The sequence below is a fragment of the Siphateles boraxobius genome, unplaced genomic scaffold (assembly GCF_051911475.1).
Source record: "Siphateles boraxobius isolate OS27281-9 unplaced genomic scaffold, OSU_SipBor_1 111, whole genome shotgun sequence".
Classification (NCBI taxonomy): Eukaryota; Metazoa; Chordata; class Actinopteri; order Cypriniformes; family Leuciscidae; genus Siphateles; species Siphateles boraxobius.
The window spans coordinates 133,942-149,974 of record NW_027508713.1 but is presented as its reverse complement, the minus strand read 5'-3'; the positions used below and the strand labels follow the sequence as shown (position 1 = coordinate 149,974).

At 38.5% G+C, this 16,033-nt stretch overlaps 2 protein-coding genes across 3 annotated transcripts in view; one reads left to right on the top strand and one right to left on the bottom strand.

Annotated features, from left to right (window-relative positions):
* The window catches only part of LOC143705652 (polymeric immunoglobulin receptor), a 232,995-nt gene that overhangs the window by 176,413 nt on the left and 40,549 nt on the right, over positions 1 to 16,033 (bottom strand). The window lies entirely within an intron of this gene.
* Positions 1 to 16,033, top strand: part of LOC143706148 (glutathione hydrolase 1 proenzyme-like) — a 58,072-nt gene that overhangs the window by 21,382 nt on the left and 20,657 nt on the right. The window contains exons 9-10 of the mRNA XM_077197784.1: positions 8,669 to 8,811; positions 9,765 to 9,937. Coding sequence (XP_077053899.1) covers positions 8,669 to 8,811; positions 9,765 to 9,937 — 316 coding nt within the window. The remainder of the gene's footprint in view (positions 1 to 8,668; positions 8,812 to 9,764; positions 9,938 to 16,033) is intronic.

Genomic DNA, 16,033 nt, shown 5'->3' with positions numbered 1-16,033 from the left:
CCTCTCCTCAAAACAGTTTATCTAAATCTACTCCTAAACTACCTAAACTACTCCTAAACTACCTAAACTATCTACACTACTCCTAAACTACTCTCAAAATCTACTCAAACTCTTCCAAAAACTAGCAATAATCTCTCTCTCTATATATAACGTATATATGTCTCTCTTTATCAACTCCGTAAATCCTCTGCCTTTCAATTTTGCGTCTTAGCTCAGTTGGCTCCTCCTCCATTCCCTAAAATGTGCAGCCTGAAGAGCAGAGTCAGCAGATTCACACATTTTTCTCCGTTTTGTTTTATGACAAAAACCGACGAAGTTATTAGAATAAATGCAACGCCTGTCGCATCCCATCTTGCGTTCTTTTACGAATGCGTCAGTATTTTTTTATATAAAGTTTAAATGATCATATCTCCGTTTTTACTTGGTCTATCAACACAAAACAAAAAGTAAAATAGAATTTCAAGCCAGCACTTTCAACAGAAGTGGACGGCAGCGCTCAACGTGACTTTGTTTTTATGCTTCGACGTCTTAAACTGGTCATGTAACTTGATCACGCCGGCGTGATCGGCGACCCCGAAGAGTTAAAAACTCCCAGCCTGTTTCATTACTCAAAACCGCAATCATGGGTAAGACTGCCGACCTGACTGCTGTCCAGAAGGCCATCATTGACACCCTCAAGCAAGAGGGTAAGACACAGAAAGAAATTTCTGAACATCCAGAGCCACCGTGCACAGGCGTGTGCAGGAAATGGGCTACAGGTGCCGCATTCCCCAGGTCAAGCCACTTTTGAACCATAAACAGCGGCAGAAGTGCCTGACCTGGGCTACAGAGAAGCAGCCCTGGACTGTTGCTCAGTGGTCCAAAGTACTTTTTTCGGATGAAAGCAAATTTTGCATGTCATTCAGAAATCAAGGTGCCAGAGTCTGGAGGAAGATTGGGGAGAAGGAAATGCCAAAATGCCTGAAGTCCAGTGTCAAGTACCCACAGTCAGTGATGGTCTGGGGTGCCATGTCAGCTGCTGGTGTTGGTCCACTGTGTTTTATCAAGGGCAGGGTCAATGCAGCTAGCTATCAGGAGATTTTGGAGCACTTAATGCTTCCATCTGCTGAAAAGCTTTATGGAGATGAAGATTTCATTTTTCAGCACGACCTGGCACCTGCTCACAGTGCCAAAACCACTGGTAAATGGTTTACTGACCATGGTATTACTGTGCTCAATTGGCCTGCCAACTCTCCTGACCTGAACCCCATAGAGAATCTGTGGGATATTGCGAAGAGAAAGTTGAGAGACGTAAGACCCAAAACTCTGGATGAGCTTAAGGCCGCTATCCAAGCATCCTGGGCCTCCATAACACCTCAGCAGTGCCACAGGCTGATTGCCTCCATGCCACGCCGCATTGAAGCAGTCATTTCTGCAAAAGGATTCCCGACCAAGTATTGAGTGCATAACTGAACATAATTATTTGAAGGTTGACTTTTTTTGTATCAAAACACTTCTTTTATTGGTCGGATGAAATATGCTAATGTTTTGAGATAGGAATTTTGGGTTTTCATGAGCTGTATGCCAAAATCATCAGTATTAAAACAATAAAAGACCTGAAATATTTCAGTTGGTGTGGAATGAATCTAAAATATATGAAAGTTTAATTTTTATCATTACATTATGGAAAATAATGAACTTTATCACAATATGCTAATTTTTTGAGAAGGACCTGTACTTGGGCCTGTTTCTTGGCTGTCGGGCCACATGTTATATTTTGTCTTTCCATGTCTGGATGGTGCGAAGGGCATGGGGAATAAGAAGTGGTTGCTCCTTGCCTCTTTATGTTTTTATTTTTCTTTGTCCTTATTTATTACTGGGGGCACCTACCACTGGAATGGCTACTCCGGTCCAGTGCTCCCAATACTGTGTGATTCATACAAGGGCACGTGTGCATTTGATTGTTCACTTAATGTCGCATCATTCCTTCTGCCCCTTTTCTTCCCCTCTGACACAGTTGACTTGGTCTGCCTGTCCAGTATCATGACGTTATGTCACAATTTTCCCACTTTCTCCTTTGTGCTCCATGATTCCAATTTTGGACAGAAAAGCAATGAACCGTATAAAAAATCAACAAATATTAAATTGTTTTGTTGCTGTTAATGTCAGGGAATTTTACAGCCCAACCCAGGCCCAGACACCCCTATAAGTTTTAACACCCCGGGTGATTTTAAAGAAAGATCTGGTCTTGGTTTCTTTCATTTGAATGTTCACAGTGTGTTCCTAAAATGGACATGTTGCATATCTGGGCTCAGTCCACAGATGCTGATGTATTTGTCTTATCTGAAACTTGGTTAAGAAAATCTGTTTCAGATGGGGAAATCAATATTAGTGGTTACAATGTTGTTTAGGACTGACTGCCTTAATAGAGGTGGGGGTGTAGCAATTTACATCAACAATCAATATCAAGTTAATGTACTACTGTCAAAATCATTAGTTAAACAATTTGATTTTGTTGCTTTTTAGCTCGAAGTATCTAAATCACTTAGTATAACGGTTATTGGTTGTTATGGGACACCCTCGGCTATTAGTGGTGCTCTGCCCTCCTTAATTAAACTTCTTTCTGATTTTAACTCTAAGGAATTAGTAGTCTTCGGAGACCTAAATTGGAACTGGTTACAACCAGTATCTGATGATTTCAGAGCTTACTGTGATTTATTAAATCTTTTTCAGATTGTTGACAGTCCCACATGGCCAAACCTCAAAAACCCGGAAAAATCCATGAAACTTACTGAGCTTGTCTCATTGGTTGCTTTTAAGAGGTTGTTGATTGACATGGAGGCAGCCACGTCTGGCTGCAGATGTTTTACCTAATGTGTTTTTAGGATTTTGGTTGACTTTGAAAGATTTGCTGTGTCAGTTGTTTTATGTTTTTTTGCATATTTTATGTTTGTATGTACTGTTTATGTGGTATAGTACTGCTGCCTGCCCAGCCAGCACAGCCATGTGGGGCCCAAATGGGTTTGACCTGGGCTATCTAACTGGGACCCAGACAGTTTTGTCCCCGGTTTCCATGTAGGCCTCACATGGGTTTGCCCAGATGAAATAAACACTGCTCAGTGTGCACACTACAGGCTGTTAAATATAACACTGAATCAGTGTTGGTCCAGCACCGGCCCGTGGGCGGGCCGTAGGGGCGTGTCTATAATTTTATTAACGTTGTTTTATAACAAATATTCAATCAACTATCATAAACTATGCATCAGTTGAAAGCTAAAACCCTCAAGAATCACGTTCTGAACTCGTTTTTGCAATCAATACACCAGAGAGGAAAGGGTTAAATTAAATACTGACTGACAGACCCTGTAAATATGAACAAAATGAACGGCAATACTTATCTTTCATCTCCTATGGTTCAGATCAGTTCGGACGAATCCAAGAAACACCAGCATACATTTCAATGTAAGGGTCTACTCTTCAAAATGCATCCCACTTTTTAATCCAAAACAACGAAAAAATAGGGAAAAATACGAAATATCCTCCTTTGTTTACAAGTTAGAGCAATGCATCATGTTCAAGTTCAATGAAATAACAATTCTAATCTGTATTCCAATGTTCAAAAACGATCTCTCCCCCGTAGTTTAGACTGTTGGCGATAAAATGAGTCCTTCCACCTTTCTCTCCTTCAAATCAGAGCCTTTGAAATCATAGACATCATATAGATAGACGCCCTATCGACCGCTACTGCCTATTGTCGCGGACGAGCCGTGGGGCCGCCATCTTAAACCGGTCACCCGCTCCGCTCAGTGTAATCTGTTTGGCAGGTGCAATGAGCTGCCAGCGCATTTAATTAATCATATCTCACTGAATACCGAACTGATTTTCACGCGGGTTTTTTTACTGCAAAGGTCATACACGTAGCTACGATACAGGACACATTGAATATTTTGTTCACAAAATACAACTATTAGTACGGTAATGTTAAATGTTAAATTTTACTTGTGTAAAGTAATTCCCGAGTGATGGTCCGCCGATTTGAGCAGGAATATACTGCACAGTGCTCTGAACTCTACTGCTGCTATGCAACGCAAATAGGAGTATGACCTGCTTAATATGGCGGCCGCATTTCTTGCGCCACAGCGGCCAATAGGCCATCTAGTCTCTATATGATATCTATGTTTGAAATGACCAAATATCAGGGGAGCGTCGTTACAGGCTGCCAGACCTGTCACTCGCGCACCCTGGTTTTTGAGTGGATAAAGGCCAACCAATGTCTGGTCAGCAAATTTTTGATTGACGGGAGTATTAACCAACTAAAACACGATATCAGTGAATGACAGTTTGCTTAGTTTACGCATGCAGAGCCTTCTAAAACTAGTTACTCCCCTGCGCGCTCTGACGATTTTACGCACAGCCCACACCCGCGTGCGCAGCTAGCTATTGTTTTGCTACACAGAGTTTGTTTCAACGCACGGACTTTCTCCAACGTTAAATTTGACAATCTCCATCATGGATCGTCGACTAAACAAACGTTTTTGTGGTGTTGGGAGTGTATTGGACGCGGTGACGACATACAGTAAAGAAGAAAGCAGAAAGAAGCGGAGAGAGGAGCGAGGAGACAGAGAGCCCACGGTGTCGAGCGTCGATTCGGCCTGTTTGTTCATGGACTCGATCCAGTTTTAGAATGGTAAGTTTCATCGCATTGTCTTGACTTTTTATGTTTATGAAGTATTGGCATTTTTCATGTTCATGTCATGTTTTTGATTATAAAATGACAGTGGAGATGACTAGCAAAGACACGAAGCTATATGAGTAGTTAGGTGATACAGGGCTGTATATTATGTACAATGTATGATCTGTTATGTTTTCCCCAATATCTGTTTGCCTTCTGTTTGATGTTAAATCTCACTGTAAGCTTTTATGAAAGTTGAATGAAATAAAAAAAAAATTAAAAAGGGCTGTATATTATACATAAAGACATAATATTTATGTCACACGCACATATGATGCATTGATATAACAACAATGGAAGGAAGAATTATAAGTCAGGTGAAGATGTTTTGATTATAAAATTACAGTGGAGATGACTAGCAAGATATGTGACTACAGTGATAGGTTTATGAATGAATTGTGCGTTGAATATAACAACAATGGAAGGAAAGGAGTATAAGACAGGTGAAGATGTTTTGACTATGAAATTACAGTGGAGATGACTAGCAAGATATGTGACAACAGTGATAGGTTTATATGAATGAATGGTGCATTGAATATAACAACAATGGAAGGAAATTATTACAAGATGTCAGGTAAAGATATGTGGAAAAATATATAATTTTTACAAAGCATTTATAATGCTGAGCATTATAAGCATAAGGTATTTGACAAATAGGCATTTGTTATTGTAATATGATGTAATCTTGATGCTCCTAATAATAGTTTGTCTCTAATATTTGACTCAAACTGAAATCCTCTTTTGTGTGTGTTCCTGTGCTGTAAAATAGGCCTTCAACTGAAACAGATCCGGACTGGAATCCGGAGTCCAGTCCTGAGCGACGAAAGAGACCACAGCAGTCTTCTTCATCTCCATCTGAATCTGCTTCAGCTAACATTACCAGAGGTACAGGGAGAGGGAGAGGGAGGGGGAGGGGGAGGGGGAGCCAGTCAGTACCTACTGTGTCTCTTAGCACCTCACAGTGCTAAGACAGTGAAAGATGGCACAATGTTGATGAGGATGTTTTTGCTATTAGAATTGTTCAAAATGAAGAGTATTTTGTTCAAATGTTCAAATGTTGTGCTGTAATCATTTTTTCTTGTGTGCTTTGATGGGCAGAACAGTTCTGAATTGATATACATGTATGTTGTATGTAGTGTTTACTCCTTATGTCATTTGGTTACCAGGTGTCCATTTGGAGTCTCCAAATGGCCTTTTGCAAAGGACGCCTAGACTTTTCTTGAATAAAAGCTTACAGAAACTACATTTTTGGGAGTATCATCTTTAAATTTGAATCAAAACATGGTCAGACATTCAGTTTTATCTTTATGGTGTTTTCAGGCCCCTAACCTAAAAGTCTGATCATTTTTTCCCTAAATGAAATTCATTCAAAGAAATCGTTAGTCAATTTACTGTAAATTCTACCTTGTTTTACTTTGTTCCTGTGCAACTTTGAGTTATTATGACTCTTGGGTAACAAAGTTTCAAGTGTCTAGTTTAAAAAAAATATCAGAGTTATGAATTTGGACCTTATGGTTTAGGAGCTACAGACATTTGTATTTGGGTATGTCGTTTTCAGAAAATTCCAAAAATAAGGGCGCTGGGTAAGAGGTTAATGAGATAATTAAGTGATTGAATAATGATTGAGCATTATTGATGAACACCCGCTGTTAACAAGCAGAATCATTGAAGGAAAGAAAAACACAAGAATTACTTCCAGCCACAGCCTTAGATGAAATCAACTGAAGATAAAATACATTAAATCTCTCAAGATCTGATTAAACAACTCCACAAACAGCATCACCAGCTTCACTTATTACTAACCAGACTGACTTTATTTGATTTCCGTTTCTAATTAAATCAATAGTTGTATTTTAAAGTCACCATGATGGTGGTTAGTGTTTGCTTTAGTTGGACTCTTGACCCTTGACTATTTAGTATAACATTTTTCTCTGGTTGCTTTAATTGTGTGATTTATAAAACACATTTGTTGTGGCAAAAAAGCCTAGAAAAATTTAGATTAGGTGATGTTGACTGATTTTTGATGATTTGTGTTTTTAGTGTTGTTTTATAATAGAAGCAATTAAATTTTACATCATGAGAGCAATGTTCTTTATCAAATAACATAAAGGATTTTTAAAACATTTAGTTGTTCTTTTACATTATTACTTAGCCATCAAGAATCAGTGTATGACTCGCAACAATGGTGACAATCAATGAAATGCTTCATGCTGCAGTACATGCTGGGTACCACCAATCAAAACTCACCCATATCTCCCAGCATGCATTGCTGCATTAATAAATTATGCAGCTGGATTTTTTTTAGCTTGTTTTATGCTCAGGGGTGATCTGATTAACAGGATATTTTGTATGATTGTCACCATTGTTGAGATTCATATGATGTTTCTTGATGTCTGTGTGCGTCTAAGTAAAGCAATAGATAAAAGGTTTTTGTGCACTAAATAGTTTTTAAAAACCAAGTATATTATTTGATAAACAAAACTATTAGATATGCTGTAGAATCAAATGACTTCTATTATGAAAAATGCATTATTAAAACCACAAATCCTATATAATCCTTTATCCTTTACATCAAAGTGGAAACTGAGGACAAAACTGTCTGGGTCCCAGTTAGATAGCCCAGGTCAAACCCATTTGGGCCCCACATGGCTGTGCTGGCTGGGTGTCTTGGCCAGGACAATCTTGAAAAAGTAGGGCCCTATAATTTCCGCGATCACGGAATTGAAGACGGAATCGCGGAATTGGCAAATTAACGTGGAATCTAGTGTTAATGCAGAATTTCGCAAATTTTACATATTTGGAATGAAATTATGTTTTTGTGTGGGAGAAGAACGTATGTCTGGGGAAAATGCAGACCGGGGGAAGCAAATTTGGGCGACACAACCCCTCCCGTCATTTCAGCTGCCTTTCTCCCTTCAAAACATTGAAAGCATGGTGAAGCGGCTATCCACAGCTCTGCTTTTGTCGGCGAAAAAGTTAAGAAACCTGACGCTAAGCCCTCAGTACTGAGCCGAGCAGTTCCCATGTCACTTTTATGCAGTGCTTCCCACACATAGACTAATTCGTCGCGGTGCGCCACAGAATAAACACCGGCCGCCACGTATATTCTTTTTTTTTAACGCTATTTAAAACATTCTTTCAGTTGCATTTCCTTTCCCTGCTCTCCCTCCGTCTCTGTCACTCACGCGTCCCTCACACACACACACAACCCCTTCCCTCCGTGCACACCGAGGCGCTCCGGACTGGACAAAAGCGAAGCGATCTCCGCGATCGACACTGCGTGAGTGAGACCAAGTGTGTCGGAGAGCGCGCTCGATAGTGCGCGCGAGAGACCGAGTGTGTCCGAGAGAGCGCTCGATAGTGCGCGAGAGAGACTGAGTGTGTCCGAGAGCTCGCTTTACAGTGCGCAAGAGAGAGACTTAGTGTGACTTTTATTTAAACTTATATAAACTAATATAATATATTTTACTGGACAATTTAAAGCTCATAACCATTAATATTTTGTTGTTACCTGAAGTACTTCGAGTGCAGTGTTTACATCATGCAGTATTTGTCCTGAAAAGTAAAAGTAATGTTTGTTACCTCAATAAATTTAAGGTCATTCCTGTTTTATGTATGTACATTTTAATCATTAACATTAAAAGCACACTCTTTTTATGACTAAAATAACAGTAAAGGGTAAAAAAAACTAAATTCCCCAAAATTAAAACGGAAAAAACGGAATTTGCAAAAATTAAAACAGAAAAAACAGAATTTGGGAAAAAATAAAACGGAATTTGGAAAAAAAATAAAACGGATTTTATAGGGCCCTAAAAAAGAGATTTTTAATCTCAATGAGTGTTTTCCTGGTTAAATAAAGGTTTAATAATAATAAAAAAGAGTTATATCTTTAGCTCATTCAAGGGCAACCATGAAAGCTTGAAGATTTTATTCTAATAATTAAGCATTTTATTTCAGGTTACAACATCTCAAGCAGCAGTGTGTCCACTATAGAGAACAAGACTTTGACCTTTCACCGCATGATAGAGGCGTTCCGCTTCAGTTTTTTTTTAAAGAGTGAACTGGGAGACCCACGATATGAAAACAAAAACATCAATCCTGTGAGTTCAAACTGCACATATTTTTACATAGAGTATGTATTCCTTGGGAAGTTTTTTTGTTGGTAATATGGGTTTTAAATTAATTGCTTCCCTCAAAAATAAAATTCTGTCATTATTGCCTTCATTGTATGGTGGTTGCTTTTTTCAGTGAAATACAAAAAGTGTTTTTGTTTCCAAACAATGACAGTCCATTGTGAATATTTGTCAAGCTCCAAAATGTCAAAAAGCACTACTTTTGTCTTGTTCACTATATTCTGAGAGTTTAATCTATACAAGAGATTTTTTTTTGTTTATTTTTTTATTCAAAGTGTGTATCAAACTGCCAAAGTTACATGATTTCAGACATCTTTGACATTTCAATGTTCCGTCACTATAAGGCTATAGTATATGATTTTAACCTAATCTCACATCAATTTTATACATTTTTAATGACAGATTTGTATAATAAAGAGGAAGAGTTTTAGTGTCTTATTGGCTTGATTAACCATGCTCTCCATAAAACAAGCTCTACAATTAACTAAAATATCACACTTTATATTACCTACCCAGTCGACACGTTAGTATGTGATGATCACCATGACGTCACACCATTTTCATATGGTGATACTCACAATGTTGAGCTCATTGATCAAAAGGTTCATGCTGCAATGCATGCTGGGTATCTACAAGTTTAAACATTTAAACTGTTTGAGCACACAGTGAGAGCGCTGTGAGGTTACACTTTTACATCACTGTGAACTCAGATTGCTGACGGTGTGACCACATGGTGACATCACTGTGAGATCAACACGTTTACTGGGTGCAGAGCCTGAGCTTCTTCACGTCATGCCTGCCACGCCTTCGTCCTTGTCTTCGGACAAGATGGCCCCTACAGTTAAAGTGCCCTTTATAGTAACTTAGGTTACAGCAGACATTATTGTCTCACTGTTCTTTTATTTACACATCTTTTGAAGCTTGTTACACAGATTGTCCAAAATATGACCTCAGAGAGCTTTGCCGATCACATCAGGAGTCAGATCAATGATGACAAACAAGACAGATATCCTGGTGCACATGGCACTTCTCATCTGTCCATCATCGCAGAAGATGGGAGTGCAGTGGCAGTCACCAGCAGTATCAATCGCCGGTAAGAGAAAGATGAAGAAATAAAGAGATTATGTTTACACACTTTGAAATGTGGTACATGCTGTATCCACCATAGACATTGAAGCGCACATGTCCCCCCTAATAATTACTAAAATTAGACCTAGAACTTATTTTAGCAATTTTATTTCTTGATTAATTTCCTTAAATCTCTTAAAAAAACTTTTAATCCTTTAATTATTTAAGGCAGAGGCTATTTAGAGCAAATAGCGATAGATGCTATTTACACAGCAAAATCCCCAGAGTTAACCTCCTAAGACCCGAGTTTTGGTCAGAGGTGGAAAGTCCAGGGGTCAGAAAGTAAAAGTCCTGCCACATTTTTATTCCACCCACAGCAAAAACTGTGTTAAATGAACTTTACTGGGAGTTTATTTGGATCCAGACTCAAGAGTGTTAAAGTTAATGAGATAATTAAGTGAATAATTGAGTGATGATTGAGCATTATTGGAGACACCTGATGATAACAAGCAGAATCACTGAAGGAGAACGTCACATTTTTTAAGTCACCATTATGGCGATTAGTGTCTGCTTTAGTTGGACTCTTGACCCTTATATCGTTAACTTTAGATGTTGTTTGGCTGCTGTACATGAGTTATAACAGCCAGACGAACAACAAGGAAAGCTGATGCGCTGGGTTTGGTTATGTTTTGACATAATCATCACTTGTCACAAAACTCATTTGTAGAGTTTAACCCTTTGATTACGCAGTATAACATTTTCAGAAATGTAAATATTATCCAAAAGATTTCTTAAAAGCTGTTCTATTCTAAATACTTTATGGGCACACACAGACATCAAGAATCAGCCTGTGTTTCTCAACAATGGTGACAATTATATAGCATGTTGCAGTGCATTCTGGGTGCCACCAATCAAAACTCATTCATGGCTCCCATCATGCATTGCGGTATGAATAAATTATGATCTGAATTGTCTTAGTCATTTCCTTTTCCTAATTGAATATTCTGTTTGTCACCATTGTTGAGATTCATACACTGAATCTTGAAGTCTGTGTGTGCCTACAAGAAAGATTTTAATTTATTTATCAGAACAACGTTTAAGATATCATTTGGTTTATTTTGAAAAATCTGGTTCTAATGTTATAGAATCACTGTGATGCGGTTATGATCATTATACATTTAAGTCAGAGAGTAGGCTTTAAATGAGTTCAGTGATTCAGGTCAAATGATGATTGTCTAAACATGATCTACAACATCTGATCTGAGCTGATCTCTTTGTTCATCCAGCTGTTAAAACAGCCAAACAAAATCTTTAGTTAAACATTTAAAGGTCACCTGCCCAACTAAAGCAAACACTGATCACCATAACGGTGACTAAAATATAGATTTTCTCCTTCAGTGATTCTGCTAGTTAACATCCGGTGTCTTCAATAATATCTCAATCATCACTCAATTATTCACTTAATTATCTCATTAACTTTAACACTCTTGAGTCTGGATCCAAATAAATTCCCAGTAAAGCTCATTTTACACTGGAGTTTTTGCTGTGGGTGGAATAAAAATATGGCAGGACTTTTACTTTGTGACCCCTGGACATTCCACCTCTGCACAGAATTAAGTATTATGCTGCACACCACCAATAATGTTATGTCCACGTATGTGGACAACCAGGTCTTAGGAGGTTAAATTAACTCTGCTCAGAGAACATTTGGTCCATCTCTACAGAGAGTTAAAATAACTCTGAATCAGAGTTAAAGTTAATGAGATAATTAAGTGATTAATTAAGTGATGATTTGGCATTAATGATGAACACCTGCTGTCAACAAGCAGAATCACCGAAGGAAAGAGAAACAACAGGAACAGAAAAAAGAGAAACACAAGAACTACAACTAACTTCCAGCCACAGCCTTAGATGAAATCCACTGAAGATAAAAGAAGACATTAAAACTCTGAAGATCTCAGCAGAGGAGGATTAAACAATTTCACAAATGATATCAATGCTTTTTTCTACTTTTTGTTGTTGAAAACTATATCACCTGATCATCTTTGTTTGTGGCTTTCTTTGTAACAAATTTCGTGTTTTGGTTATAATTGTTACAAAAACCACAAACTCGCAAAAAAAGCCAAGAGTCAAACTGCCCAACTAAAGGTAACACTCATCACCATAATGGTGATCAAACATTTTCAGTAAATCATCAACATCTAAACCTCAGTTAATTCTCAATAAAACCTTCTGTAGACGTATAACCAAATAAAGTAAATCTGGTTAGTAATAAGTGAAGCTGGTAATGCTGTTTGTGGAGTTGTTTAATCCTCCTCTGCTGAGATCTTCAGAGATTTAATTTCTTTTGTCTTAATTTGATTTCATCTAACGCTGTGTCTAGAAGGCAGTTGTAGTTCTTGTGTTTATCTTTTTTTCTGTTCTTGTTGTTTCTCTTTCATTCAGTGAGTCTGCTTGTTGACAGCAGGTGTTCATAATTAATGCCAAATCATCACTTAATTAATCACTTAAGTATCTCATTAACTTTAACTCTGATTCAGAGTTATTTTAACTCTCTGTAGAGAGGGACCAAATGTTCTCTGAGCAGAGTTAATTTAACTCTGTGGATTCACTGTGTACTATTAGGGGAAATAGCAGTATTTTATTAGCAAAAGATGTTATTTACACTAAGTGCAAATAGTGATAGAAGGTATCTACATCAAGTTAAAAGAGCCAGGGACGTGCGGTCAGGGTAGGCAGGGTACACAGCAAAAACTCCAGTGTTAAATTAACTCTCCTGGGAGTTTATATGGCTCCAGACTCAAGAGTGTTAAAGTGTTAAAATATGAGTGTTAAATTAACAATCAAGAGTGTTAAAGTTAATGAGATAATTAAGTGATTCATTGAGTGATGATTGACAATTATTGAAGACACCTGGAGTTAAAAAGCAGAATCACTTAAGGGTAAAATATTTTTTTTTAAACCACCATTATGGTGATCAGTGTTTGACTTTGTTGGGCTCTTGACCCTTTTACTGTTAACATCCGTTTTAGCTTGGCTGTTATTTAACTGAGTTATAACTACCATATGAGCTAAGAGAAAATGTGATCAGGTGGTGTTGGTTATGTTTTAACATTATCCTTGTTTGACCAGAATCACTAAACTCATTTAAAGAGTTAGGTTTACCTTGTTGATTACAACAACCCTGTGATTCTATAGCAACCGGTTTTCAACATTTTCCATATAATCCGAAATATTTCTTAAAAATTGTCCTTATCAAAATACTGAAAAGTTTTTTTTTTATTTAGACACACTGACATCAATAATCAGACTGTGAATCTCAACAATGGTGACAATAATAAAGCATGTTGCAATGCATTCTGGGTGCCACCAATCAAAACTCATTCATGGCTCCTATCATGCATTGCGGTATGAATAAATTATGATCTGAATTGTCCTAGTAATTTCCTTTTCCTATTTGAATATTCTGTTTGTCACCATTGTTGAGATTCATACACTGATTATTGATGTCTGTGTGTGCCTAAAATACTTTTTTTTTTCAGAACAACTTTTAAGAAACCATTTGAATTATATAGAAAATTCTGGATCTTATGCTATAGCATCACTGTGATGCTGTAATCAAGAATATACATTAAAGTGAGAGATTTTTCTCTAATTGAGTTCAGTGATACAGGTCAAATTATGATTTAGTTAAAACACAACCAACACCACCTGATCACATTTCTCTTTGTTCATCTGGCAAATCATAACTCAGATACAACAGCCAAACAAAATCTAATGTTAAAAAATGAAGGGTCAAGAGCCCAACTGATGTAAACACTGATCAACATAATGGTGACTTAAACTTTTGATTTTTCTCCTTCAGTGATTCTGCTTGTTAACATCAGCTGTCTTCAATAATGGTCAATCATTACTCAATTAATCACTTAATTATCTCATTAACTTTAACACTGCTTCAGTGTTAATATAACACTCTTGAGTGTGGAGTCATATAAACTCCCAGGAGATTTCATTTAACTCTGGAGTTTTTGCTGTGTAGGCAGTGCCTCACCAAAGGAAATGTTGTATAATGTGCCTAAGTCTTTCTTTTAGGCACATACAGACATCTATAATCAGTTAACTATAATCATTAATCTCAACAATGGTGACAAACAAAATATTCAATTAGGAAAAGGAAATTACTAAGACAAATCAGATCATAATTTATTCATGCATGATGGGAGCTATGAATGAGTTGTGATTGGTGGCACCCAGAATGCACTGCAACATGCTTTATTACTGTCACCATTGTTGAGATTCACAGGCTGATTATTGATGTCAGTGTGTCTAAATAAAATTATAAAATATTTTTCAAAGACTTCCGATCAGAACAACTATTAAGAAATATTTAGGATTAAATTGAAAATGCTGATAATTGTTTGCTATTAAAATCACAGTGTTTCTGTAATTAACAAGGTAAAGACACTCTAAATGACTTGGGTTATTCAAGTCAAGCGATGATGTGATACAAATAATGTAGCCCGACTACGCCACCCAATTGAAGAGCTGGGACTCTATTAAATAAAATAACTTTCTTTTACTTGCAAGTTCTTTTAGTTTGGTGGGAGCAACACAACAGAATTACCCAAACAACAATTTCAACATAAAAGTTCATTTATTACAATCTCTGGTTACAATGATTAAAAGGAAAGGGCGGCCGTGCACTCACGCACTCTCTCACTCAATCTAAAAGCTGGACATTGGAAAAACACATTCACAAATCTACTGGAAGTCCGTAGTTAAGCACCCACAGTCCGTACGCGGTTCCTCCAACACAAGTCCGTCTCGCACCGAACAGCGGCGTCTACACCGCAAGCCACCTGTCAATCACTCGTGCGCATCAACAGAACACTCACACAAACAGAGAAAGAGCCACCAGTATCTCCACAGTAGATAAACACAGCAAACACAACACCACACTAGAAAAGCTATTTATCGTGCCGCACTCAATTAGGTCACTGCAATTCGTGAATATGCATAAACGATATAGATAACGGTATGACTGCAGTAGACAGACTGGAACTCTACAAATTAGGTGAGACGTAGAACTTAACTTCGGACGAGGCAAGGCACACAATTTAACAGGCACCTTTATAAGTCAGGGAGTTCAACTTGCGAAAGTCAACGCAAAAGCGCCAACTGCCATCTTTCTAGCGGACCATCACAATAGGTGCAGCCCAAGGGCTGGAACTTGGCTGAATAACCTTCTTTTCCAACATATCGGCTAGTAGGGCACGCATTTCTTGGTACATCATAGGTGGTAGGGGGCGATATTTTTCCCTTACTGGAGGCGCATCATTAGTGTGGATTTGGTGTTGCACCGCATCAGTATGCCCGAAATCCTCCTCATGGAGGGCAAACACCCTGACCCACCTTTGTAGGAGCGCTTTAAAATCCTGCGTCTGTCGTTCAGTCAAGTCATCTCGGCCTTGTAAATCTCTTAACATCTCGACGGGTGGTTCCACCTGTTCTCCCTTTCCAGCCTCCACACTATCTACTGCGACAGTTCCATCGTCCTGCACGGTCAGGCTTAGATCTATCTGGCCATGGATGTCAGCACGGTCAACACGAAACACCTTCGCCAGCTTCTGGTAGCGGCCTATAAAGACCGGACAAGAGGTCATATTTTTGATACGAATAGGGAGTTGACCATGTCTGACAAACACAACAGTCTTCGCCACAGAGAAAGCCCCCAGTTCAGGCAGTGCTTCAATCAGGCCACAGTAGTTCTGCCCCTTCTGACCCATCCGCGCACGGCCCCAAACCACCACCTCGCTTCTGGCTGGAACGGTTAGGCCCCTGCGACTTGCTGGACGCACAAACCCCATGTATCCATCTTCTCCCCCGACTACAGCTGTTTGCTGGCACACCGCAAACCCACCCGTCCAGGCTTTCCTTGTCCCTTGATCCTGGAAAACAGTTTTCAGACCCTCTGGTCGAGTAAGCAGGTCATGCCAACAGGTTGTGATAACATTCATACCAATCAGTAATCGGGCGGTTAGACAATGATCGGCTACAATAATAACCCCCCTCCCTGAAATATTAGCACCTCCTATTTCAAAATCCATCACCACATAGCCTT